The sequence below is a fragment of the Ostrinia furnacalis genome, unplaced genomic scaffold (assembly GCF_004193835.3).
Source record: "Ostrinia furnacalis isolate ACB-3 unplaced genomic scaffold, ASM419383v2 OfSCF2912, whole genome shotgun sequence".
NCBI lineage: Eukaryota > Metazoa > Arthropoda > Insecta > Lepidoptera > Crambidae > Ostrinia > Ostrinia furnacalis.
The window spans coordinates 414,837-441,698 of record NW_021133151.1 but is presented as its reverse complement, the minus strand read 5'-3'; the positions used below and the strand labels follow the sequence as shown (position 1 = coordinate 441,698).

General features: G+C 36.5%; 3 protein-coding genes across 3 annotated transcripts in view; 1 reads left to right on the top strand and 2 right to left on the bottom strand.

Moving 5' to 3' along the window:
- LOC114356782 (papilin-like) overlaps positions 1-14,472 on the bottom strand; it is a gene marked incomplete at its 3' end in the record, with an annotated part of 82,427 nt that extends 67,955 nt beyond the window's left edge. The window contains exon 1 of the mRNA XM_028310138.1: positions 14,230-14,472. Coding sequence (XP_028165939.1) covers positions 14,230-14,249 — 20 coding nt within the window. The remainder of the gene's footprint in view (positions 1-14,229) is intronic.
- A 2,151-nt stretch (positions 14,473-16,623) lies between these two features.
- Positions 16,624-17,816, bottom strand: LOC114356781 (tryptophan--tRNA ligase, cytoplasmic-like). Its single transcript, XM_028310137.1, has 3 exons — positions 17,633-17,816; positions 17,188-17,365; positions 16,624-16,839 (listed from the first exon to the last, which is right to left on the bottom strand). The coding sequence occupies exons 1-3, from the start codon at positions 17,752-17,754 to the stop codon at positions 16,624-16,626; spliced, it is 516 nt and encodes a 171-aa protein (XP_028165938.1). The 5' UTR covers positions 17,755-17,816.
- A 2,776-nt stretch (positions 17,817-20,592) lies between these two features.
- LOC114356768 (uncharacterized) lies at positions 20,593-26,811 on the top strand. The gene is made up of 5 exons (XM_028310124.1): positions 20,593-20,804; positions 23,282-23,415; positions 23,585-23,740; positions 25,749-25,824; positions 26,162-26,811. The coding sequence occupies exons 1-5, from the start codon at positions 20,657-20,659 to the stop codon at positions 26,272-26,274; spliced, it is 627 nt and encodes a 208-aa protein (XP_028165925.1). The 5' UTR covers positions 20,593-20,656; the 3' UTR covers positions 26,275-26,811.
- The last annotated feature ends 51 nt before the right edge of the window (positions 26,812-26,862 follow it).

The window sequence follows — 26,862 nt, the reverse complement described above, 5'->3', positions numbered from 1 at the left end:
CCTTTTTTCTTGGACATAAATTGCACAGTATGATTCTTCCTCTGTACAATTAAAACCCATTTGACTACAAATTGTGTCATTTTTTGTTCGGCGGATATACATACAAGGTTAGAACAATGGGTGGCTTGTTTTGGTTCGCCCGAGGAACGTCTGGTCGTCTGTCCCAGGATGTGAGTCAACCTTACAGTGTGTAACAGTAAAATGTTTGCATATAAAATAATATCACTTTTAAATAAGTATTTTTGAGAATGAACCACTACTTCATACTAACTGTACTAACTCCAGTTCGCAAGAATTGCAATCCCTGCACTTTTTCAGGTCTTCATTCTCTTAAATGAAGACGAATGTCTAATTACAGTAATCATTCTGTTTATTTTTTTCAGGTAAATAAAAAATATCAAAGATGCGCATTTATACGAATGTGTTTGATTTTGTCATTTACCTGACGAAAATTGTCACCAGACGGTACTAGGCGCACATAAGCTGAACGGAGTTATCTAGCCGTGACATCACACGATGAAAATGACATTTCAGCCGCGAAGCGACAGACATGCGCAGTTGAACAGGATACGNACGATACACCCGCGAAAATCGAAGTAGATAACCGAGATTGAAATCAAACTCAATCTATTGAATTGGAAAGAGCTATAAATAAACATAACCATGGCAATTTATGTTGTAAAGAGCCTATGACTACACTTTGTGGTGCTATTACTGTTATTTAGCATAATTTGCTACTATGACGCGGTCAGATCGTATTCATCAAGGCAATATAGGAAACCACAAACCGGCTTCCCTGCTAACGGGAGCGTTTTTGTTCCTTTAGTGAACGGCTTTTTTTCTCTGGATATCGCGCTTGAATGAATTTTGAATGATTTATGTTACATTCAGACTTTTGTGGTAAGTCAAGAGAGTTTTAAGTTGGATTAACTTTGTTTTTAAAAAAAATGCATGAAATATTTTTGACAAGGCGTTTGGTAGCCAGAATTTTTAACATTTAGTTAAGTTTTTTTTTTTTCAAATAGTTGATAGTAAATTAGGTCCTAACACAAACTTAATACTGAAAATGCCACGTTTTCAGCGAACCAAATAGCAACATGCGGCGGTTTATTTTCTGAAACTGTTGGGAAACTCTTGTCCCTGGCTTTCATTGTTTGTGTTGAAGGTGTGGTGAATGTGTGTAGATAATGGACGCATAGGATTGGAGTATGGACACGCTTGCATTGCGCATGTGTGCGCGGTGCGGGCGTGCGGTGCTCCTTCGCCCGGCAAGTACCAGGCGAGCATAACAATGGAGGAGATGACAACAGCATTCATGTAGGTGCGAACGCGATGGAAGATAAATCGATAGCATAGGAAAAGTTAGGGGAGCGGCGGAGCGCAGAAAAACTTTTGCCGCGCGAGATACGTAGTAAGTTAGTGTGAGTGAGTCGGTGTGTGGCGGGACGAAACGCGTCGATTTTCGCAATACGAGTATGACGATAATAATAATCGTTTGAAAAGTGATAAAAAAAGAGATCGAAATCTTTTTTGCTTCTTTTATTTGATTTCCGAAAAAGGAATGTAGACAAGTATTATTCAACATTTCACATTATGATTATTCATTTGCTTCTTCATAAATGAAAAAGTGAATTTCGTCATTGCTTACACCATTCATAATGGAAATTCTAAGCTGCACAATCACATAACCCTTTAATGATGCACCTTTAAACTCTACATCAGCTTAATAACTAAATATTTACCAAAAACAACAGTAAATCATTTGCAAAAGTGACATTACTATCTAGTTGTGCCTAGACCAGTCACCTGTTACTTCACAATATACCAGAACATGTTTTCTAAACCAGACAATAGTGTTTTATGCCTTCTCTTAGCTTTGAATGAAGCCACAGTTCGCTTATGGAGTTTGCATAATTTAAACTTATAATAAATCTGTAGAGAGGTCAATTCTGTACATGAAATATATTTTCAAAATAACTATCAGAGGGTGATTAGTGATCGATACTGATGCCAAAAATGCAATCAATAAAATTTTTGTCTGTCTGTCTGTCTGTCCGTCTGTCTGTCTGTCTGTCTGTCTGTATGTTCCTTATAGAAACAAAAACTACTTGACGGATTTTAACGAAACTTGGTACAATTATTCTTCATACTCCTGGGCAGGTTATAGTATATTTAGGAATTCCCACGGGAACGGGAATTGGCGGGAAAATTCTTTTGTATGAAAAATCTAAACCGCTTAAGTTAGACGCTTGAAATTTGGCATGCAGGTACCTTAGTAAACGTAAAGCTTAGTTACAACAGGATATTGCAAAATTCCCACGGAAACGGGAGTTAGCGGGAAAAAACATTTGTATGAAAAAATCTAAACCGCATAAGATAGATGAAGGGGGTAAAACGGGATCCACGCGTACGAAGTCGCGGGCGGCCGCTAGTCTATATAATAAATCTGTAGAGAGGTCAATTCTGTACATGAAATATATTTTGAAAATAACTATCAGAGGGTGATTAGTGATCGATACTGATGCCAAAAATGCAATCAATAAAATTTTTGTCTGTCTGTCTGTCTGTCTGTCTGTCTGTCTGTATGTTCCTTATAGAAACAAAAACTACTTGACGGATTTTAACGAAACTTGGTACAATTATTCTTCGTACTCCTGGGCAGGTTATAGGATACTTAGGAATTCCCACGGGCACGGGAATTAGCGGGAAAATCCTTTTGTATGAAAAATCTAAACTGCTTAAGTTAGACGCTTGAAATTTGGCAAGCAGGTACCTTAGTAAACTCACTAAGCTTTGAGTTTACTTACAACAGGATATTGCAAAATTCCCACGGGAACGGGAAAAAACATTGGTATGAAAAAATCTAAACCGCGTAAGATAGATGAAGGGGGTAAAACGGGATCCACGCGTACGAAGTCGCGGGCGGCCGCTAGTAATGCATAAACTTTTTCTTTCTTTGACAGCTACCTCATTGTTGAAACAAGAATATTAAAAAAAGAATTGCGGCAGGACATTGAAACTCATTGGAAGCAGACTAATTTGCCGTAAAACAGCCAGTGCTATAATTAAAACTAAATAATGTACTTACAAATTATTATGGAATACGTTAACTGTTGATTGAATGTTGACTCACTAAGTACGTTGTTATTGCGGGATACCTATCTGGTAAATAAATTATGTTAGTAATCATTTATTAATAAACTGTAGGTATATTATCTTCAAATAACACAGCAGGGTATTTTTACCCACCCACACACTCCATACAGTTTATGGTAGGAAAAATGGAAATACCGAAAGTACTTGCAACAATTTCATTTTAATGACCGACTAGTCAGTAATTTAACTTAACGATCTTGTAAAACACGGTTCAAATAAATTGTAGAACATTAAAAAACATAATTTCTAATACATTGTTTGTTTATTAGTTATCCCTAATAAATAATTAGTAGCACAAAAGAATGTTGGTTTTAAAATTAACTATTTACGTAGAGCCTTTGAAAACAAAGATTCTTGTAACCTACTCGTTACAACCAACAGCTTCCCGGATTCCCGTTTCCCGTTACCATAGCAACGCGGTTCCCGAGGGACCTTGTAAATACCGTGTAAAATGTACCAGGCTCGCATAAGATGTAAGGATAGAGCCGAGATCGGCCGCGGATAGGACGCGGCTGGACGCGTGATAAAAATAATTGGCCTTTGGTACACAATTTACTTTATTTATAGAACGAGATTAACTACAAAGGTTTAAGCCCTTAATGTACGTCGGAGATAAGTGTTTTGATCATTAAACTTTTAGTAACTTATATTTTCTTTCAGCAATTTACAGTGATATTTTTTGGTGTATTAAGTAATTGCTGGTAACTAAATCTAATAAGTTAAAGTCTTTTTTAATAGAACAATGTTTCAAATTCAGTAGGGACGAATTAACGATTTCAAAGTGCCCGAGTAGGTAACCTAGTTTCATGAAAGCTTATTTCGATAATGAACCTAATTTAGTCAAAGTTTCACTTAAATGGATTAGAAACTGTAACAAGAGAGAGCTTGTAAATTGGAGCTGAGCCTGGTCCTCTACTTTACACAATTTTTCAAATTGCTACATATACCTACCCAAAGTTTTAAGGTTAAGTTCTTACTATTAGGAATTTGAAATGAGCCCCAAAGCACACGATGCGTTGCGGCGCCGCACCGCAAAGATTTACAACCTAACCTGGTCAAAATTCCTACTAATATTATAAATGCGAAAGTTTCGATGTCTGGATGTTGTTACTCTTTCACGCAAAAACTACTGGACGGATTTTGATGCAACTTTACAGTATTATTGTTTATTAAAGCGTTCGGTTGAGTTTATAACATGCGTAGGCCAGCTGTTGTAAGTAAGAATTGTAGTGCCAATGTAATTATTTGGTCATTTTAACTACTGACAGACAGGTGTAACTACGTGAGATTATTTTTAAGCCTATCGTTAATAAATAATCTAAAATACCTATAAGAAAGTCTAGATTTAATGATTTAAGTAAACATGGAAATAATAAAAGTCATGCTATATTGGCACTATGAAACTAACTATCGAAGTCAGCAAGATTGCGACCATTATCGACCTCGAATTTAGGTANGGTACCTACTTGTTAGTGCTAAACAGGTCATAATTCACTATGACTTTACTAGTATAATAGGAGAGTGCCTTTCTATGTTCCTCTTGGCACTCAAATAAATCCTGGGCCGGCCAAGCAATCAATTTGTTCCGACTTCCTACTCCTCTTTACTTATCCCAACATTACATCAACTTACAGCGTTGTAGATACAATTAATTTTGCACCGTTGAACCTTGTGATAGAGTTTATTATTGAGTGGTGTTTTACAACGTGCTGTTTGAGTTTTCACGGAGTTTTAGGTTCCTAAGGTACCATTAGGTTGGTTGGAAATATGCAGTATGACGGCGTGAATTACGACTTAGGGGTATTTACGACGGAACAAACCAACAGATAGCGAAAGTGCAGGTTTAGTGGTCGTATATTCAAACAGATTCGCTTTCGCCTATTCAGATGCGTTTTGCGAATAACTACGAATGAAACCATTTTGGAACGCGGATTTTTTTAGAGTTCAGTTTCTTTTGGTGTTAATAAAAGTTAGTTAAAAACGAATCCTCCTTATCAGATATCGAAAATTGCTACAGAATTTTTAAGGTTTTATCTACTGAAAAACCTGATAGAAAATTTCATATAGAGCACGAATAATTTCCGTATCTTCCGATTCCGAAAACGGACGATATCCGCCAATTTGCTACGGAAGTACCAGGCGCGCAGAGACTGCAAGAGGTCGTTTGCTACCGGCGATTGGTTTGGGAGTTGCGAATATCAAAGTTATAGCGTAGCTGTTTTTATTATGACGTCAGCCATTGTGTGTTGGCAAAGGAATCAAACCTACATAGCTGTAAATCGCTCCTTTCTTTTAATAGACTTCCTTTTAGGACTTCAATCTTTCTTATAAACAATGTCTTAACACTAAACTATAAACTATTAAATACTAGCCTAACCAATTTACTGAATGAAATGTAGTCTGTTGTGAGGCTAACTAGAAAATTTCATGTCTTTCACGCTATTAATTATAATATGGACTTAATTATGTCTTAAATAAATATTTTAATTTNTTTAATTTTATTTTTATTTGATTTTACAAATGATCTTAAGACTATACCTAATGTTGAGTACTAGCCTAATCTAAATGGAATGTAGAGTTTTACCATAACTAGAAAAGTATGTAAAAATGAATTATGTATATTTATAAATTCATGATGCTCGTACATGCATAAACATATCCCATATAAAAGTTACGTCTCACGATGCCCCATACGACGAACAAGGAACCACGAAGTCAGGAAGATGTCAAACGTCGTAAAGCGCATCAAACGGAGCGCGCTCTGCGGGTGATTCGCGCATTGTTGGAACAGGGCTGCCAGTTCCGATTGTGGGGAGATAATCTTGATTATGGTGGTGCATTGTCTTGTAATGCTTTTTGTTTTTGTTAATGAGTGAACAGAACATAGATCAGATGTTTTTGTTCAAAGTCGTACAGAGATCCTATTTACTAGCCATTAAGACATGATGAACACCACCATGTGTAAGAATAGTCCTTTATTGCTAAGCCAAATCGATTAATTACAATTACATAAAATGCCACTGTCTTTAGTTAGCGTAATTTACCGTCGTCATAGCAATATGATTATTAGATAAGTGAGAAAAAGGAACACTTTAAAAACTTCCGATCTGGCCTTTGAGAAAAACTTTGTCAATATCAGACAATTCAGACTTTTATTAAAAAAAATATATTTTTATTTTTCTAAATTGTCGACTGGTGTGAAACTGCACTAAACCCAAGCAAATGGTGACGTCTTTTATCGAAAGTGGTAGCTGAGCCATCGAAGTAAGGTTAAAATTACATAAACAGAATTTGTATGTATGTCAATTAAAATAAGTTATCAGTACTTTGTTCTCCTTTAAACCTATTACAAGAAGTCAAGTACATCAAAAACTCTTGATCCCTATTAGACCGCAGAGCTTTCACTCTGCGCACGTACAAAAAAACGTCGCCAGCCCTGATGCACACGTGCGGCCCGGCTGTGCACCCCCGTGCATTGTCACTTGCTTCTTGGAGTTTATTTTTGACTAGCTCTGTTCTATGTGCTTGGTGATGATATGACCCTTAATCAAGGATTCTTTACCGACTCAATCAGTGTTTTAAGTTTTGTAATAGTACATATTTGTAGCCCCGTGCATTGTCACTTGCTTCTTGGAGTTTATTTTTGACTAGCTCTGTTCTATGTGCTTGCTGATGATATGACCCTTAATCAAGGATTCTTTACCGACTCAATCAGTGTTTTAAATTTTGTAATAGTACATATTTGTAGCCCCGTGCATTGTCACCAATAAAATTGTCATTTGCTTCTTGGAGTTTATTTGGCTTATAGTTTTGTTCTATACGCTAATGACAGGACCATCACTTATGAGTCCTTTACTACAACTTAATCAGAATTGTTAAAACTTAAGAAACTGATAACTATTCAGTCAGACTCTATCTACATTATCACTTGTTTCTTGGAATTTTATTTTGACTATATACTTATGGATAATTTACTGCAACTTAACCAGAATGTTTTAAAACAACAAACCAATAGGTATTCGCAACTCTACAATAGGCTAATAATTATGATGATAAACAAAGCATTCGAGTAGCGATCATCAATCGAGTGAATCGTCATTTATAACTTAACGCGAACCTGCTCGTTAGTAGGTACAGACAGTGGCACATCAAGCTGACCACTGTAGCATCTTATGTATTTGCAATAGGAGCTATTTTGTCAGAGAAATTTATAGGTTGATATGTGCTTGTGCGTGGTATTTCGCCGTAACAACCCGCTGCGATCTTTGGCAGTAAATTTTAACTCGCTCGGCTGTTTACGAACTTTACTTTTGTTTTTGTTTTTTAATCTCGGAGTCAAATTATGGCCTTGCATAGTTCTAGGTTTAATTATCATTTCATTGCTTTCATTGATTGAGTGTGAAAGACTATAAATTTCATCCCAGAAGACGGAGAAACATTCAAAGTGTATGAACTACCTACATAAAAAAATTAACCCTTTTTCGTTCGTTCGTTTCAGCCGAAAGACGTCCACTGTTGGACAAGGATTTTCACATAGACCGGTCCTGCGTCGCTCGCATCCAGGCACCTCCCGCGACCCACTCCCAAACCCAGGATTTCAAGATTCGTCCAAGATTTCAAGTGTATCTTTAATTTAAGTACAAAAAGTGATGTTAACTGATTGATATGCATTTACCGTGAGTTTAGAAAGTAAGGTTATAACTCTGTCAATCTAGATGCACAAACGCAGTAAACATAACCAAAGTCGTTAAGACCTATGCCCAATTAAAATAACTAGTTAATTAGACGGAACGCAGAAGAGAGTAACTTGACGTTTAGGGCCATGTCTTCATTACGGTAATTAGAGAAGAAAGTAAAATGGAGTGTGAGGATATTAAAAGTTCGATTACGACCCACGCGGTACCACACACAACTTTTTTGTGCTATTAGGGCTGCCATTGGAACAGATTCAGGACCTCCCAGAAACTTTATAGCTGCTTTATATAATTTAGCAGCCAGGCTGAAGTGTTGGATTGTAAGGATTTACTTGAGTTGGTTTTCATTTTGACACATTAAAGCCACGTTTCAATGAGGGCTATCGTTTTAGCGCTCACCAGTTAGCACCACTGTAGAGTAAGGTCCTGTCACTTGCTAGTAGCGAAGACAGTGGCACCAACTGGTGAGCGCTAAAGTGGTAGGAGGACTATCGCAATTGCACTCATCAAGATGGCGCCACTGTAGAGTAAGGTCCTGTCAATCGCCAAGGGTGCCAACTGTTAAGTATAAAAACGATAGCCCTCATTACAATTAGCCTATTAGCCATCGAACTAAAATGCTTCTTGTAAAGAAATTGAAATCTTGTAAGAATTAATTGGGATTGGCACAGAATATTTATTAGGTATTTATAAATTGGTCTTGAAATTAACACCTCTACGTACCAGTAAACTAAGCTTTCAGGATTCAGATTTCAGTTGATTCAAGTTAGCGTAAAATCATTAATGAATTGGTTCCCAATGGCTTGAATCAACCTGATTGTCAAGCAAGACGTCTTTGACGGCTTATACAGACAGACAGTGGTGACTGAGTTTGTTGCGGCGCTTCTTCTCAGCACTTGCCAAATGTTGGTCTCGAAGCGCTAGTAGGGTAAAAAGATTATGAGACATGTAGAGGCTCCTTAAGAGCAAAATGACGATTTGTAAGAACTATTTATTAGTCCAAACAAATAAAGAAATTTTGACTTTGACTTTGACTTTGACTTTATAAAGTCATCACTTCTGATGATGATGATCTATTCTATCCCAATATTGTTTGATAGCCCTTAAGCTGTTCTTCAATCAGGAATGCCGTCGGTACGCCACCCCGGTGGGCTCTAACCTTGACCGAATTAAAGGAATTGGTTCTACAGACGTTAAATACCACCGTGAAGTGATACGGACAGATGGACGATCAAGTCTTAATTTTACTGGGCTGCACTAACTTAACTTTAATCGTAACTATCACTATAACTGAGGATTTTGTATGGAGTTTGACGGACTTTTGACGTTTGTTAAGGTAAGATGGTGCAGCCCAGGGTTTTGTTGTTGTTTTGTTATTATTATCAAGCTTAGTAAAGGTTTCATACATAAGTTAGTAAACGTATGCAATTTTAAAGCAAAAGTAACACCATTTAGCTAGATAAATTCTTTTTCGAATATTTATTTGAGTTTCCTTGATCGTAGAGCAAATTATTTACACATAGGTACCAGTATTTACAGTATATATTTTTAGCTACATTTATAAATTCTATGTATAGGTAAGTATTAAAATTTTATGAATTTTAACACTATCTGTACCATTTTAAACTCCCACGGATGTTTACACCTGCTTCAGTGTAATACACGTCAATAGTTTTAAATGGGTGTGTTGGTTTTAAGCATTTCATTACACTATTTATTCTATTCGATTTACGTACTTCTATGTGGGTCATTGAGTTATTTTTATTCGAGGCTAACTATTTTTACATAACTAATTTGAAAAGAAACTTACAAACTTTTTTTCAGAAGTGTATATCTTTTTTTGTTGAAGTTACTTACTGCACAAAATGATTCATTAATGCTTTTAATAAAAAAAAATCTAGAAAATGGTAAAAATATAATAAGTCCATTTTTTCAAAATGTTCATGTAATTAAGCATAACTAATAATAATATTATGAAGTTAATTTTTTTTAACAATAAACACATAAAACCTAAAAATATATATTTTTTGAGATACAAATTATTGCAAGAGCAAAAAACTTAGCCGTCTCGTTACAACGTCACGCAGAGCGTCTAGGCTAGATCCCAGACGTTAGACAAAACCTGCTTGGCGGGCGTCTCGGTCTAGACCGACTAACGTTTGTACCTAGAAGTACCAGGGCGGCATAAGTACCAGGAGGTGCCTTAGTGCTCAAACCTAGTACTGCTACTACTATATATTCTGTGATAGTACTCAACTGGACACACACAAGCACGCTTTGTAGACGACGCAGCCTAATTATTCATTGGCGCGGACCGAACGTTCATAAATACATTTTAATGAATAAGTAATGGAGTTTTTGAGTATTGACTGGGAGTCCAGGTTCATCTAAAGGTTTATTTTTAAATAATATTTAATATTAAAACGAAAAACCGGGCAAGTGCGACAGTCACGTTTCTCACGATTAAACAATAACTATAATAATATATCTGTTATAGTAGAGATTATATTATTATTATAAGAATTGGAAAGGAATAAATGTAAATATTTATTTAAGTTACTACCTACTTAATGAAAAATTTATTAATGAAAAGTAAAATTAATTTGTTTTGAGTTTCTGAAGATATTTCAGGTCTTTGAATAACGTAACGAACGAATGAAAGAACCACACATTACTTATTATAACCTGACATAAAGAAGAGTAAAAACATTGTATTCGGTCAAAATTCTACCGCCCATAGCATAGATTAGCTAGACCTACAATCTAGTTTAGAAATATTTGAATTTAAATCTATTTTCTTATCCTTTAATTTAAATAATGTCAGCCACATTTTTAACATGGTTGCAATCCCATTGTTCCCGGCTCCCACGGCTGTAACTCCGCAATTAACATCTGTTCCCTGACCGTTACCGTTTAACTAAATCTCTGACCGTTGGTTAACGTTAATTTGTTCATTGTTCTTATGCAGTCGCAATAAAGGTCACAGTCGGACGGCGAGAGTTTTGCGAGGGACGCGAAAGCATTTTATCGATAATGCAATCATTATTTGGGTAAAACATTGACCTACCTTGTATTCTTCCCTTACATTTTCCCATGTAAAATAATGTCAGTAACCTTCTCATTAACTGTCTCATAACTAAGTGTTCGGTTAGCGAAAGTGCCCGGAAAGCTGTAGTCCGCGAGGAATGGCGCCGTATTGCGAGGAACATCACTCATCGTGATTCACAATGATGACCACGACCACTCTGACAAAAGTGTACCGACTGAGAAGAAGAACCTTCTCATATAAGTAAAGATGTCAGTGATCCATAAAATTATCTCCCTATTCACTAATTTAGCTATTGATTAACGCAACTAATATAAGCGAATGTTACTACTCTCAAACCCAACAACGACAAAAACTTACTTGAGGGTTAATTCGGTCTATGAAACTACATTCTAAGAACCTAGTGGTCAAGAAATAGTTATTAATATTTCAAAATCTATTTGGTCTAAGGATTCTGCTAGAAACTACCTGAGTTTGAACGTATTGAGCCTCATTTAGATAACGGGCCTTAAAATATAAGAAACTCGACGAAAACTATCTCTAAAAAATACTAACATCACTAGCCTTTAAAGAGACATTTTGTTTGGTTTACGAAACACGGTAATTTGGTTAAAGGCGCGCACGCGCATTGTTTAGCGCTACAGCCGCGGCGAAATGCGCTGCCTCGACTCGTAAAACCTAGGAGTTAATAGAATTTTAGCTAAACGGGGTTTCATGCGGCTCAGTTTTGACTAAAATTACCAGCTGTTTTCCCACTTGCGCAACTTGAGGCATGACCCTAACTCTATATTCAAATAGGTTACTCTACAATCTTATTTAAGTTAGAGTAGGCGCACACCGTTGATTTTTCGTCGACCGATAGTTTAGTCGGGCAGTTGATCAGTATGGGCATGTATGGGAGTGCGCACTCTACGCCGATTCGATTAGGACGATTCTTCATACAATTTAAAATCGGGCACAACTATCGGCCAACTAAAAATGCGTCGCACAATGGCCACGGTGTGCGCCTACTCTTAAGGAATACTCGTGATTTACCATAGATTTCATAACACTCTATCTAGGCGCTCATAAGAAAACAACCAATAAGGACAAAAACCATAATACAGATTAGCTTCTATTTTTGTATGTAAGCACTTAACTTTCCCGCCTCCTAACTCAATCCCAAACTATCAAAGAATTACCGAACGGGACCACGCAAAAACAAGCCCGCTCGAAATTGAAAGCGAAATTTCAAAGAATCGCGTGCGCAACATCCTAACGCTACCGTTTGCAAAAACCACTCGGCGCACGCACCGAATACAAAACCTTAACCGCCCAAAATTAACTTTCATTTTCTATCGGCGACACGGGGAAAGGCTTTCAGCTTTATCTAAATCTTCTAACCGTTTAATTATGCGTGGTTCTTGCCTCAAAACCGGGAATGAATTTATGCATGAAGCGAGAGAATTTCTACTCTGGAATCGGCAGACGACGCTGGATAAAAGGAACAATAGTCTTAGTTTTAATCTCGCCTTCTTTTATTATTGTTTTTTTGTGTCTCGAGGATCCAGTTCGTGGAGGCTCACGGTGCCCGCGCCCCCCGCCCTTTCTCTCGCCGCTGACATGACAAGCGCACCAATTTGCGTGAGATTTCGATCGCTGCGTAAGCGCAAGGAGTCTGCAGGGCTCGATTCTCGGACCATTCGGAGCATCCAAGGACATGTACTTAAAAATTTGCTTGGGGAAATGTGGGGGTTTATTTTTAAATGGGACTTATTATTTTAAGAGTTGAGCGGGCACGCTTCCCTCCAAAAAATACCGTAATTAGAGATGGTATTGTTTTTAGCTCTTGTTGTTCGTCTTCCAGTCAGTTTCAAATTACCAACTTATTTTTAATTTTACACAGAATTTTCCCTTATAACTTAAGTTGAAGGGGAGTCCTTTTTATTTTAATCACACCCAAAAAGCAGAAGCGCCGATTCCTTGCCTTATAGACTTGGTGCTGCATAAATTCGGGAACACTTGGGTTGTGAAATTATTCCATATTTAGCGACTTAACCTTTAGCCAAACTACCTGCTTACACAGAGTTTTACAGTAACACCATAAATATTAATATACATATGTTTTGGTATTTAAATAGCCGGGTAATTGCCCAAATTGCCGGGCAGGGTGGAGTGGTCGACTGGCCGTATTGCGGTGGTACTGCGGGTTCGATGACACCTCGTTAGGAGCGATGCACGTACACGAAATTATAGAGCCCGAAATATTTTATTGTTATTGCATTATTATTTATTTTATTAACCTTTTTAATACTTATAATATTTTTATTTTACCTGAAGTCATTTATTTTATTATTAATGTATTTTTTATAAGCGTAAACTTTTTATTAAAGCGCTATGATTGCTTAAATATTTTCAACCAATCTTTCTTAATTTCACTTGACTCTACCAAAATTACCTAACTTTTGGGTATGTAAGTAAGTATATTTAACGTCTATTGAGGATATCAAATATTTATTCAATACTACCAACTATTCAAATACAAACCAAAGCTCTACCCATAATTTTAACAGAAATTTATTTGAAAGCTCCACATATTTTCATGGATTATTATTTGTATGGAGTATTGGCACTAGGGCAGTCATAAATACCTACATAACTTTTATTTCAATCCTTCGTCTTAGTGGAAAACTCAAAAAAACTGCGTACTGGGTATGACAATTTTAAAACCCTTTAAATTGATTAACTAAAGTTAATTCTTAAATTAATAAAACTGTATAAGTACATACTCTCTTTTGTCATTTTGTTCTGTATAAATTAACATGCTGAGATAAAATTGCAAGATATTTTTAGTTAAAATTAGGAAGGAAGAGAACAATTTTAAATACGCCTAGTCGTAAAAAGCTTGCAATCTTATAGCTTCGTGAAACATTGTAAGCTTTAAACTAGAGCGTGCGGTTCACGACTCCTTTATTACCGATATTTACTTGCCGTAGTGTTAAATATTGTGGAAATAATAATGAATTATTTTTCTAAAATAAATTATTTTGATAATAAGTTAAAGATTCATATTGTATTAAATTCATATTATAGCGTAATGTTAATTGAATCTTCCTGTAAGAATATTTCTTCAACAACTGCAAATATTTTTCAATAATTTTAAAAATACATTTAAGAACAAGTTTTAAAAAAAATAATTAAGTTACGTTCAAAAGGCTCTATAAAAAGTTAGGTAGAGTATTTAGTTCCTACTGTCGTTGACAATTTTTTCACTAAAAAAAATGTTTTTACTGCTTTCAGTTTCAGTACAGTATTTTTCTTGCCGAAAGAACTATAACATTAAAAACCACTTACCTTAAACTACTATGCCCCATCTCTACTAATGCAGCATGCCCGATAACAGCACCTAGTCCTCAAAAAAAGAAAGCACAGAACTGGCACCACAGAAAGAGTCAGGCACAAGAAAGAAAAAAAATGAATTTGAAAATATTAAAGTTCTATTTTTGAATTTCCCGCGCGAACGGTCGCGATTGGCGAGTGCTCAGTGGCAGCCGCGCCGAAGACGAGTGCGGACTGTGCGTCCACGCAGCCTCCGGCGCTGGCGCACGCGCCGCACCCCGCCCCACCACTCGGTCATTCATGAAAACCGCCACTTGTGAACTTAAAGCTTCGCGATGGGTACCGTATTATTAGTTTACAACCTCTTGACAGTTGTGAAATCAGTTTTTTTAGTTTTATCACTGAAACTGACTCTACCAACTTCCGTTTATAACTCTAAGTTAGGTATTTTATTATTTTTATTACACGAAAATGTAGAGCCCAAAATTTTATTGTTATTGAATTTTTTAACGGCTTAAAGACACGCTTTATTATATTCGACTATTTTAAATCAATCAAGTCAACTTGAATTTACCAGAACTTTACTTTACTTCTTTCAGTATTTACTTAATAAATTAATTTCTAATGGGTATATGCCTGAAAACAAATCTCTACCAATTTTTACCTATTCTCTTTTCTCGTTATCATGGAAATCTGAATTTACAAGAACATAATAATAAGACTACGAATATACAGATTTCTGAAATTTTTGAGAAAATTTGTCTAGAAACACTTCCCAAAAATACTGTATCCGCGCCAAAAGACTGACTGATGTGGAGACTAAGTATCCTGATGATGAGTACAAATTACTGCAAATATAATAATATATCGGACTCTGTGCCTATATCCTACTAGTACTACGGCACTAAGATTGCTGAGGTAGAGACTAGTGAGTTGATGAAAACACACCTACATACCCCAGAAGCAACCGTGCAGCTTTATGAGGGTCCGGCCCCCACGATAAAGCCAATACATACCTATTATTCAGGCTCTTTGCCTATTTCCTACTACACTATGGTACTTCCGGAGGCGCTCCTGGGGCCTAGAACCGGCAACAAGCTACAATTTTGGCAACATTTCGCAACCGTTATCTAGGATAGGTTGAGGAAGCGATGTTGCGCAACACGCGTGGGCCTATCACATCCCGTACGCGAGGGACAATGATGTTACTACTATTATTAACGCCCTTTTAGAGCAACTTAAGTTAACAAATGGTATGTAATTAGTAAATGTACCCGCGACTTTATCGCGTGAAAAACCCTCGTCACCTGAGGGTATGAAAAATTGTCATATTCTCAGACTACTGAAAAGACACAAAATTTCATAAAAATCGGGCAAGCCGTTTCGGAGCAGTTTTTTTACAAACACCTAGCTCTACTAATGATACTAAGTTGTATGCAATCTTTTCTGATGATAATTATGTCGAGTACGTAGGTACATAATATGAGTTCAGTAGTCCTGCCAAGGGTATTTGAAAGAAAGAAAGATTTTATTTATTTATTTGTAGATCCTGGTGAAATAGAGATGTTACAGAGGAAAATGGGAATTGAATAGTCCCTTTTTATTCATGTATTTATTCCAAAAAGCAATCTCATCATCAAAGTTTTCTGTGATACCTACCATAGTATAATAATGATGGTGATACTTGCGTAGGCAGGCTAACAACTTTGTATTTTTTAAATTTTATTAGTGCCTATTTTTTATAACATTCGAAACATTGTGCAATATTGGTATTTCCTCTATTTTACAGGATATGCTATAAATGAGTCAGATGATGCTAGGTATTATTGAAAGAACTTTAAGCACTGAGTGCACCAAAGTTGATTCGCCGGGATCTTAGCAAACTGGGAATAAATACACAAAATGTTTTCTAGAATGTCCATCCAAGAAATGAACTCGAAAACTCTGAAATTGAGAAACACAAATCTCTAACCACAGAGAACATAATCCAAAAATACACAAATAAAACTAAATAGTACCTCCACATCAAATACAACCATAGATCTATGACGTCCCTTCTCTGAAAAAGATAGCAGACGTTGTCAAACTCCTGAAATGTCAGTCACCATCNGGATCGCTGGCCGACATCTTGTGCTGTGCGCCTTGCAACGCCGGTAAAAAGGTGGAGTGTAGTAGCGCCGGTTTAGGCAACTACTACTTAGAGACGTCGCTCAATAGCTTGTCGATATCGACAGGTAATTCGTCAGAGAGAAACTAGTATCGACAGCGTAACGACTATTAATATTATTGCAAGATCAATAGTATTACTATTTACTACCTTTTGTAGCGTCAATGCAATCGATAAGCGTGCCGATATCCCAATTTTCGAGGTCAACTACGTCTCTTGTACTCAATTAAAAGTATATTTGCTTAGCTTACCTTATTCTTAATCTGTTTGGGCGTGTCGTTCAAGAATATCGACGCGTTGGGGTCGCTTGCCGACATCTTGTGCTGTGCGCCTTGCAACGCCGGTAAAAAGGTGGAGTGTAGTAGCGCCGGTTTGGGCAGCTTGAGACGCGGCGCGACATCGCGCGTCATACGGAAGTACGGGTCTTGGTCGATGGCGCATGGGATGAGGCAGGGGAACTGAGAAATAAGGATAAATCTATAAGAAATAGAAGTGAAAATATACACACAGCAAAATAATTGTTTGTCTTCCAAATTAATAAAATTAATTGTAAGAGTGAATTCGACATTTTGTGTGAAGCATTTTGTATCTACATATTTATAAATTCATACTTGAATTATACACCTGGTAAATTGCCAACATAGCATTATACATAAATCTAACTGAGGCATCTTATGAAAAAATTACCAATCCTGAGAAGAGACGATCTCATTCTACAAATTGAAAAGATGGATTGAAACAGTATTATGTACAACTCTGCTTTCTTTTATTACTTCATTTACTACATCTAGTTATTATAAGCTTACCACTTTATTCCCGAATATAAAAGGGAAGGTAGTGGAGAACGCAGGTGCAGCCTCTATTGACGGGAAGGTGATCTTGCCAATGACGTCACTCTCTCCAAAGCCGAAGATACCCTTCGCCTGGTTGAAGGTCACGCACTTCTGGATGCGGACCATGTTTTGGTAGAACGCTGGACATTTACTGTAAAATTACGAAGTTTTTGGATGAACTCTGTCACCGCGAGTGAAGTCGGTACAACGCCATCTGTTGACGCTCGAGCCTAACTAGCTGCATAACTGGAATTTCAACAGATGGCGTGGTACCGAGTTGACTCGCGGTTGCTGAGTTTCTCCATAAACAATAGACACGTTAATATTTATTTAATTTTAATAATTAATTTAGTCTTCTATAAATAATCAGTAGATTGCGAAAAGTGAAAGAAATGTTAGTAAAATAAGTCTTTCTTACCCAATAAAGTCTAGATCGTTAAAAATAAATGTATTTTTCAGGTCAAATCCGACTGCAATGATGTCTTTCGCATTGTTGTACGCCATCTGGCGGGCGTCTTCTATCTTGATGTCTTTCCACATCGCCTTCTCATCATCCGTGAGTTGGATGATGAGTGGCACTTCGAAAACTTCTTGCAGCCATCTGGGAATAAATTAAAATATACAAATGACAACACACAATATTTTGTTGCTAAATCCCTTATCACATCTCAATAATAAACTTTTTTAACATAGGGCCCTGCACTAAATCTGAAATCACACTATGAACAGAATTTTGTAATGGAAAAAATTACTACCTCATGTGAGACATTCAAAAATCAACATGACAACACAGGGTGGATAAAAATCACGATTTTTTTATTTTAATCAAAAAAATCAGATTTTTAAAAAAAAAACACGATTTTTTGATTAATTTGATTTTTTTTTATTTTTACTAGGTTCTGCGATCATTTCTTTAGTTTTTCTTACGGAATACATTTTTATTTACGTAGAATTGATTTATGGAGCAGGCAACACCGCCAAAAAAAATTAATTATGTGGTTATCTGAAAAATCGCAAATGTGATTGTATGGAAAAATTAAATTTTTCAGATTCTCCATACAAAACGACAATTTCATACATTAACACCTAATATTAACAGAAGCTCAAAGTTGCACAGCGTGCTATGGAGAGGGNAGGCTATACATTTAAGAACAAGTTTAAAAAAATAATTAATTTACGTTCAAAGGGCTCTTTAAAAAGTTAGGTAGAGTATTTAGTTCCTAATGTCGTTGACAATTTTTTCACAAAAAAAAATGTTTTTACTGCTTTCAGTTTCAGTACAGTATTTTTCTTGCCGAAAGAACTATAACATTAAAAACCACTTACCTTAAACTACTATGCCCCATCTCTACTAATGCAGCATGCCCGATAACAGCACCTAGTCCTCAAAAAAAGAAAGCACAGAACTGGCACCACAGAAAGAGTCAGGCACAAGAAAGTTAAAAAATGAATTTGAAAATATTAAAGTTCTATTTTTGAATTTCCCGCGCGAACGGTCGCGATTGGCGAGTGCTCAGTGGCAGCCGCGCCGAAGACGAGTGCGGACTGTGCGCTCACGCAGCCTCCGGCGCTGGCGCACGCGCCGCACCCCGCCCCACCACTCGGTCATTCATGAAAACCGCCACTTGTAAACTTAAAGCTTCGCGATGGGTACTGTATTATTAGTTTACAACCTCTTGACAGTTGTGAAATCAGTTTTTTTAGTTTTATCCCTGAAACTGATTCTACCAACTTCCGTTTATAACCCTAAGTTAGGTATTTTATTATTTTTATTACACGAAAATGTAGAGCCCAAAATTTTATTGTTATTGAATTTTTTAACGGCTTGAAGACACGCTTTATTATATTCGACTATTTTAAATCAATCAAGTCAACTTGAATTTACCAAAACTTTACGTTACTTCTTACAGTATTTATTTATAAATTAATTTCTAATGGGTAGGCATATGCCTGAAACCAAATCTCTACCTATTTTTACGTATTCTCTTTTCTCGTTATCATGGAAATCTGAATTTACAAGAACATAATAATAAGACTACGAATATACAGATTTCTGAAATTTTTGAGAAAAATTGTCTAGAAATACTTCCCAAAAATGCTGTATCCGCGCCAAAAGACTGACTGATGTGGAGACTAAATAACCTGATGAGGAGTACAAATTACTGCAAATATTCGGACTCTGTGCCTATATCCTACTAGTGCTACGGCACTAAGTTTATTGAGATAGAGACCATATGCCCACCCTAGAATAGTTTGGTGTCCCACCCCAGAAAATCTTAGAATTAAAAAATCTACATACTAAGATACTAAATCACATCCAACCGTGCTGCTTTATGAGGGTCCGGCCCCCATGATAAAGCCCTAGGTACACCAATACCTACTCATTATTCAGGCTCTTTGCCTATGTCCTACTACACTATGGTACTTCCGGAGGCGCCCCTGGGGCCTAGAACCGGCAGTAAGCCACAATTTTGGCAACATTTCGCAACCGTTATCTAGGATAGGTTGAGGAAGCGATGTTGCGCAACACGCGTGGGCCTATCACATCCCGTACGCGAGGGACAATGATGTTACTACTATTATTAACGCCCTTTTAGAGCAACTTAAGTTAACAAATGGTATGTAATTAGTAGCTGTGCCCACCACTTCGTACGTGTGGAAAACCCTTGTCACCTAGGGGTATGAAAAATTGTTCAATCCTATCTCAGACCTACTGAATGTACACACAAAAATAAGAATTGATCAATTATGTTTCACTATAATTATTATCGTCAAAGTTTCGAAATAAAGAATTAAGTAATCCCTATTTTTTGGATGACACTAGGTAGCTCTACATATTATATAATGATTCTAGGTTTTTCGAAGTCTTTTCTGATATTGAGTATATAGTATGTTCACTTGTACTGCCAAGCGTGGTAGGCTAACAACTTTGTAATTTTTAGTTTTGATTAGTGCCTATTTTTTATATCATTCGAAACATTGTGCAATATCGGCATTTACAGGATATGCTATAAATGAGTCAGATGACGCTAGGTAGGTATTATTGAAAGAACTTTAAGCACTGAGTGCACCAAAATTGATTCGCCTGGGATCTTCGTAAACTGGGAATAGATACACAAAATGTTTTCTAGAATATTCATCCAAGAAATAAACTCGAAATCTGAAATTGAGAAATACAAATCTCTAACCCAAACCCAAACCACAGAGAAGTTAGTCCAAAAATACACAAATAATAAACCTAAATAGATCCTCCACATCAAATACAACCATAGATCTATGACGTCCTTCTCTGAAAAAGATAGCAGACGTTGTCAAACTCCTGAAACATCAGTCACCATCATTAGGCTCACTGAGCATGTNTCACCATCATTAGGCTTTCAAAATCGTTCGTTGCAAAATTCTGTAGTCTTTCTGTACTCTGTAGTATAATAAAATATTCAAAATGTGCGACAACTTGAAAGCTGACCGCATTCGGTGCGAGGCCTGCCGCACCATCAACCTGGCGAAGCAAATCCGCCAGCAGAAACCTGATATGCAGATCTATGACAAGTGCACTCCAGCAGCGAAGATCGACTGCTCACGGATACCTGGTAATACCTCCAGTCTTATACAACACATCAAACCCTGGAGAGAGAGTGAATAAATAAGCACTTAGGCCCAGAACAGACAGTGAAATGCAACTGCAACGAAACTGCAACTGCTAGTTACTTTTGAGTTGCATCTAAGTTTCTGCCATAGCGTCTGTTGAGAGACCACACACAACGCGACCAGTTTGAAACTTTCAGTTTCAGTTTCATTCATCAGAATCATCAGAAAGTTGCAGTTTCGTTGCAGTTGCGTTTCACCGTCTGTTCTGGGCCTTACAGGGCAGTTAAATGTGCCATCCTAGACAGCATCTCACTTAAAATCAGGTGCAATTGCGGTTATACCTGCCATTGTTCTGCATAAAATAAATAGAAAAATATCAAATAACACCAAGTATAGCCTTAAGAAACCACCAAGTTGGTGTGAACAGGACTAATCCTTGAAGAAATATTAAAGACTTGCAACTTTGTTATATTCACGATTCATTTTCAACCGAAAATCGACAATTCTGGCTAAATATCCTTTATCCAACGGCCTTATGTTTCCTACATCCACTAAGACTTAGGCCAATTTACTGTAATGGTAGAGTCAACTTGAATTTCTAGTAAATAGAAATCTCACTTTTCGTTTTACATCTGAAACCTCGTAATATTCTCGTAAGACCATCCGTTAAAATTAAGTTTCAACCTACTTCACACAAGTATTTAAAGCATTCACTCCTTAAGCTTAGTCAGCTTGTTGAAATTGCTTTATATCCAGCAACAGTTGTTTGCATTTGCGTCTGTCTGTTGTACCTAAATCAGAATGCAAGCAAATATACATTGGGGAGACTAATAAAAATAATCTAAAGTCTAAACCGAGGCATGTAACGCAAGAATTCAGCTCTACATTTTTTCTCAATATGTCTCGCTTGTTTGTCAATGTGTCTACTGAGATGGTAATAAATAATATATCTGCACTCAAATAACCCTCCTTTTGGTGCAATCGGGTAAAAATTACAGAATCTCAAATGAATATAATCATCTTTTTAAATCATTTTGGACATCTTTAAACTACCCCATCTCGTGCCTAACCAAGCAAACATTCGTTTTACCTATTTACTGAGTTTCTTTTTGAAGAACAGAAAAGCATTGGATTCACTACGAAAATGTTTTATAAAAACTGTATACTTTACATGTGTGTAATCAAGTCAAAAGTGACTTAACCCGTGTAGTTTGCACTATTAGGCCAGAGGCGAGTGGGAGATGGCCAGCCTGACTCATACAATCTCATACATGCATAAACGTATAAATGTTCATAATTTTATCTTGCATGCTATTTTCGAAGCATAGAATTGATAGCGTTGGACGAGCAAATGTTATTGAACCCAACTTTTTAACCGACCGATGCGCCTACGTACTTTTTTAATTTACATAACTTTGAATCTCTATGCGAATCCTCAATTTGCTCGCAGATTGAGGTACTGAAATCATCAATGATGCAATATCTTCGTTATAAGACGCGATAATTGCCAAATAATGGTTCTAGTTAAGCCAAAAACACCTTTTTCGAGCCTAAGAATAATTTAATAGGCGTAAATAATGTAGAGTTTTCAATTTTCGGTTATTTTGTGGCTAGAGCTAGCATGAGGTAAGCTTATCCTAGACAAATAAACAAGGCAACACCTTCCCACGTGCTTCCCTATATTGTAATTTGAAATTTTTACTTTTGTGTTATGTAAGTAGGTAACAAAGATTTTGATCTCAGGTAAATGCCTATGTATGTATAAGTAGCCGAATTTGTATTAAACGTCCAAGTGTTACAAAAGCAAACACCGTAACGTTACGAACTACATTCGTATTCTTGTAACCCCACACTAGCATGAATGAAGTGTTGTCTTCACTCCACGTTCATTACATTCCCGCCCCACACCACCGAGTAAGACAGAGAGCCGAATATAAGCTTACAGCCGTTACAGCCATGTCTGTCTCTTTCCCTTAAATGGTCTCCCCAGCGGCAACCCAAGCCACCTCCTGTGAAGCCCTGTAGTCCTGGTGCTTGTTACAAATTATGTAATATTCGCGGCTCACCGAATTTCACAAGGCGCTAGTGGGCGAGATGTAACCGTGGATTTCAAGATAAACTTGTAATTAATGAGCGAATAACTAATTGATTATGACTTAATAAGACTGCTTTTATTTAGGGACATGTTAAGTAAATATCAAAGAATTTGTGAATAAGCGATGCTCATTTGACACGTACCTACTCTATAATTCTAATCTCTAAACTCTGCTCTGCGACAAAACATTTCTAAAAGGATTTTTTGATAGATTTAAGAATAGCACAAGCAAGTTTTTATCTCGTGTAGCTTTTATCGACTCTGAATATGTTAACGATATTTTTATGTTAATTGTTTGTCAAAATATCCCTTTTTTTCGATGTTGTTTACGTAATTAGGTCACATAAATGTTTAGGGAAATTACATTAATTTGTTTTTTTACAGAAATGGCGATAAACCCAACATGCATCAAGGTATGCACTCGCGAAGAGTACAAACTGCGGAAAAGCGGGAAAAAACTAACAATGCCCAAAATGCCTTTGCCTTACGGGCATGGAAAACTAATGTACGCCGTCAAAGTAAGTGCACTAGTCACGTCTTATGCTCGCCTGGTACTAATTAAGTTCCGTTCATTCACTGCCAACATTTTGTTGCCCCGGTGAATGAAACAAACCTCCTCTAAGCTTCATCATTGTTAGTATCGATTGCGACGATTTGAATGTTTGTCATAAATACGTCTGCCTTCAGGCTGGCCTCCTGGTAGGCGCTGTTTACTTCACGTACACGCAGGGAGTGTGGGGCGACCAGCAAGACGTCACAGAGTGCATTCGCCGCTGGCAGGAATACCTTCGCAGCATCAACACTAGACGCCCGCCCACTTTCGACCAGCGCGGATGCGTTGTCGTAAGTACAATCAGTATATTTCATAATAGCACTTACGCCATTGTTTAGAGATACAAAAATTGCGTGACGCGAGTTGTCCGCGAGCCAAGCGATTTTACCTGTTGCTAGCTCATGCGGTCCTGATGAATGTGGTTACGTCATCGGTCGATCCGTCGCGCGCATCGCTAGTTTACCCGGCTGCTGTAACGGAGTTTTGTAGAGTCGCGAGGAATATCGACAAAAATAACATAATGCGTACCTAAAACCATATTTTATTAAATTAAATTTAAAAGAATTTTAAACGTTAAATTAAATTTAAAATAATTTAATAGAAAATTACAAATTATTTCAGAAACAGCTATACTCTTAGATAGGTATTATTACTTTACTTCTAGCTAGTAAAGGTAGACATAACATATTGCCGTAATTAATACGCGTACAGACAAAAGACAATCGCATACCTACTAATATATTGTTATCGATAAAATGTTATCAATAGATAAGACAAACAACCCAAAACCAATACTACTCTGTGCCAAAATGTGTGTGTGAGGGGAGCTCATTTCGACCGCGACCTTCGCGAATACTCGCGAATAGTCTCCTATTAACTCATACGCGCCTGGTAGAACGGAGGCTCTATCTTCAAACCGCGGGCCGTTCGTGTCGGCCCGCACTTTAGTTTGCGAAACGTCTGCTCTCTACGACATCTCCCCACACATTGTGTTCATTCTTGAAGTTGAAAAATATTCGCGAACTATACAGCTGCCTCTATTGTATGCGGCCCCGGTACAATGTATTCAGTGTTCGATAGACAAAACGGCGCTCTCGTCGCCTCGCCCTACATTTTCGAACTCAGGAATTCATGAATGCTCCGCGAACTTATCGTCGCCTGGTAGCTACACGTCGGCCACATACGAGGGACGCTGTTCCTTTCAGTCAAACTCTTTTATTCCATTCTTACACTATACGACTGAATGAATAAGGAAATGAAAGAGTTTGCGATGAATAGCTGTGGAATGTACTGGATTCTTTTAGTCTAGATCCCACACATTTCGGTTTTAAAATTGTACATGATTGAATTTTCTAACTAATAATACCATTATTGTTCTCTATCTAATACTATTTATACAGTTCAACTAATTTGGCTAAAGAAAGTAATTTCTAAATACAAAACTAGGGGTTACATCTAGATCCTACAACTGTACCTTTATACGTTTTGGTTGCAAAATAACTTAATTTAAAATTACGTGCTATTTTGAAAAATGCCAGCCATGCCAGATAAAACAATGTTTAGGTATTCGCTAAAAGCGTAAGGTTAAAGTTAAAGTCAGTTATCGTAACCGACGTGTTGTAAAACGGGAAGCTCTTCCTTTGATATCGTATGAATTGGGTCACACGATCCACAATGTTATGTTACAAGGATAAGCGTGACATGAAAAAATTTTGCTGTAACTGATATGCTGAACGTTTTCAGTTTCAGTTCAGTGGAGTAGTGAATATTTATACACTTACATATTATGTGGCATATTCTTACGTAATTATTACCTAATAATTAATAATGTTACGAGCACAAAATTACTTATTCTTGCCTTGGTAGAAAGCTTTCATCTGTATCAAGCAATCTCGTGGAAAATCTATATATATAAAAGAAAGTCGTGTTAGTTACTCCACTTATAACTCAAGAACGGCTGAACCGATTTAGCTGAAAATTATCAGGGAGGTAGTTTAGAGCCAGGAGAAGGACATAGGATACTTTTTATCCCGTACGAAATAAAAAAAAAGTCTGCTTATTTATTGCCAGTAAGGCGGAACAAAGTTCGCCGGGTCAACTAGTTAATAAATAAAAATACTGTTCTGCAACCTTTTTCTACAGTTTTCACCACTATTAGGTTATATTTAGTGACTTATGATTATACGTTTTTCATGAAATATTCGTAAAAAAAAATCGTCATACTTTTCAGGCAGGGCTACAATATACAAATTTTAAAAACAATTGAACAAAATTCACAATAATTTACTTTTATTTCAGAAAAAAGATAACAATGAAAGCCTCCTCGCTCCGTTATACATGCTGTACAAAGATATAGTGACTTCCTGTTTTTCGGGTAAGACATGTTGAATCAGCTATTTTTACTGAAATATTTTTTACTCTTAAATTGCCTATAACATTATTATTGATAGAGTTCAATTGTTCCTAATTAATTATATCTAAATGTATACTATTAATACACTTACCATCAGATGATCCGTGTACCTGTACCGTTTGCCTCCTGTTCCATAAATAGCTGATTTTGTGCAATTTTTATTTCGAAAAATTGTAAAGCGATCGTGACCTTTGACTCCAATAAATGTATATAGAGCAAAAGGCAAAGACAACATTTTTATAAATTACATTTATTTTTATGATACAATGTTTAATTCAGCGCCTGATTTCTTTTGAAGGTGTCGTGAAAGTCCCCCTGCTCGTGAAATGTGCCTACGTAGACTATTTGAAGGCGCTTGAGAGAAAAGAGGCCGAAGCTGCTCTAGAAAGGAAGATTAAGAAGAGAGGATAACTTTAAAAAACGCTTTTGATTAAAAAAAAATGTTGCTTGCCTAACCCACTATTGGAAGATTGAAAAAAAAACAGACGGACAAAATAACACAGGTATTTTTCAGGGCTGAAAATAGCCGAAAAATTATATATCTTTCTATTGAATTTGAAATGAAAGTTCATAATCGAATATTCAGAAAATTCATCTCATCACAATACTGGAAATGTAAATTTATCAACTCGTAGACATCTTCAACATCATTGCTATTAAACCGAATAATATTTTAAAAACTCTACATTTGATTTCAATATTAATTTTATTTTTTGTTTACGTAACTTAATGTAAAGTTCTTGGTCATGTTAAATTATATTTGTATTTAGACGTGATCAGTACAGAAATGTGAATTTATTTGCAATTGTATTAAATAACATTTAAATAATTGAGTGTTCTTCTCATTTAACTTTATTAATGGGAAGAAAACTATGAGCTAGCATGATGTTATTTAAAACAATATTTTTTATTTTATTTTTATATTGCGTATTTACGAAGTAAACCAAGGAACTGTGTGAAATATTTTATTGTTTATTTTTGTACAAATAAAATTATATT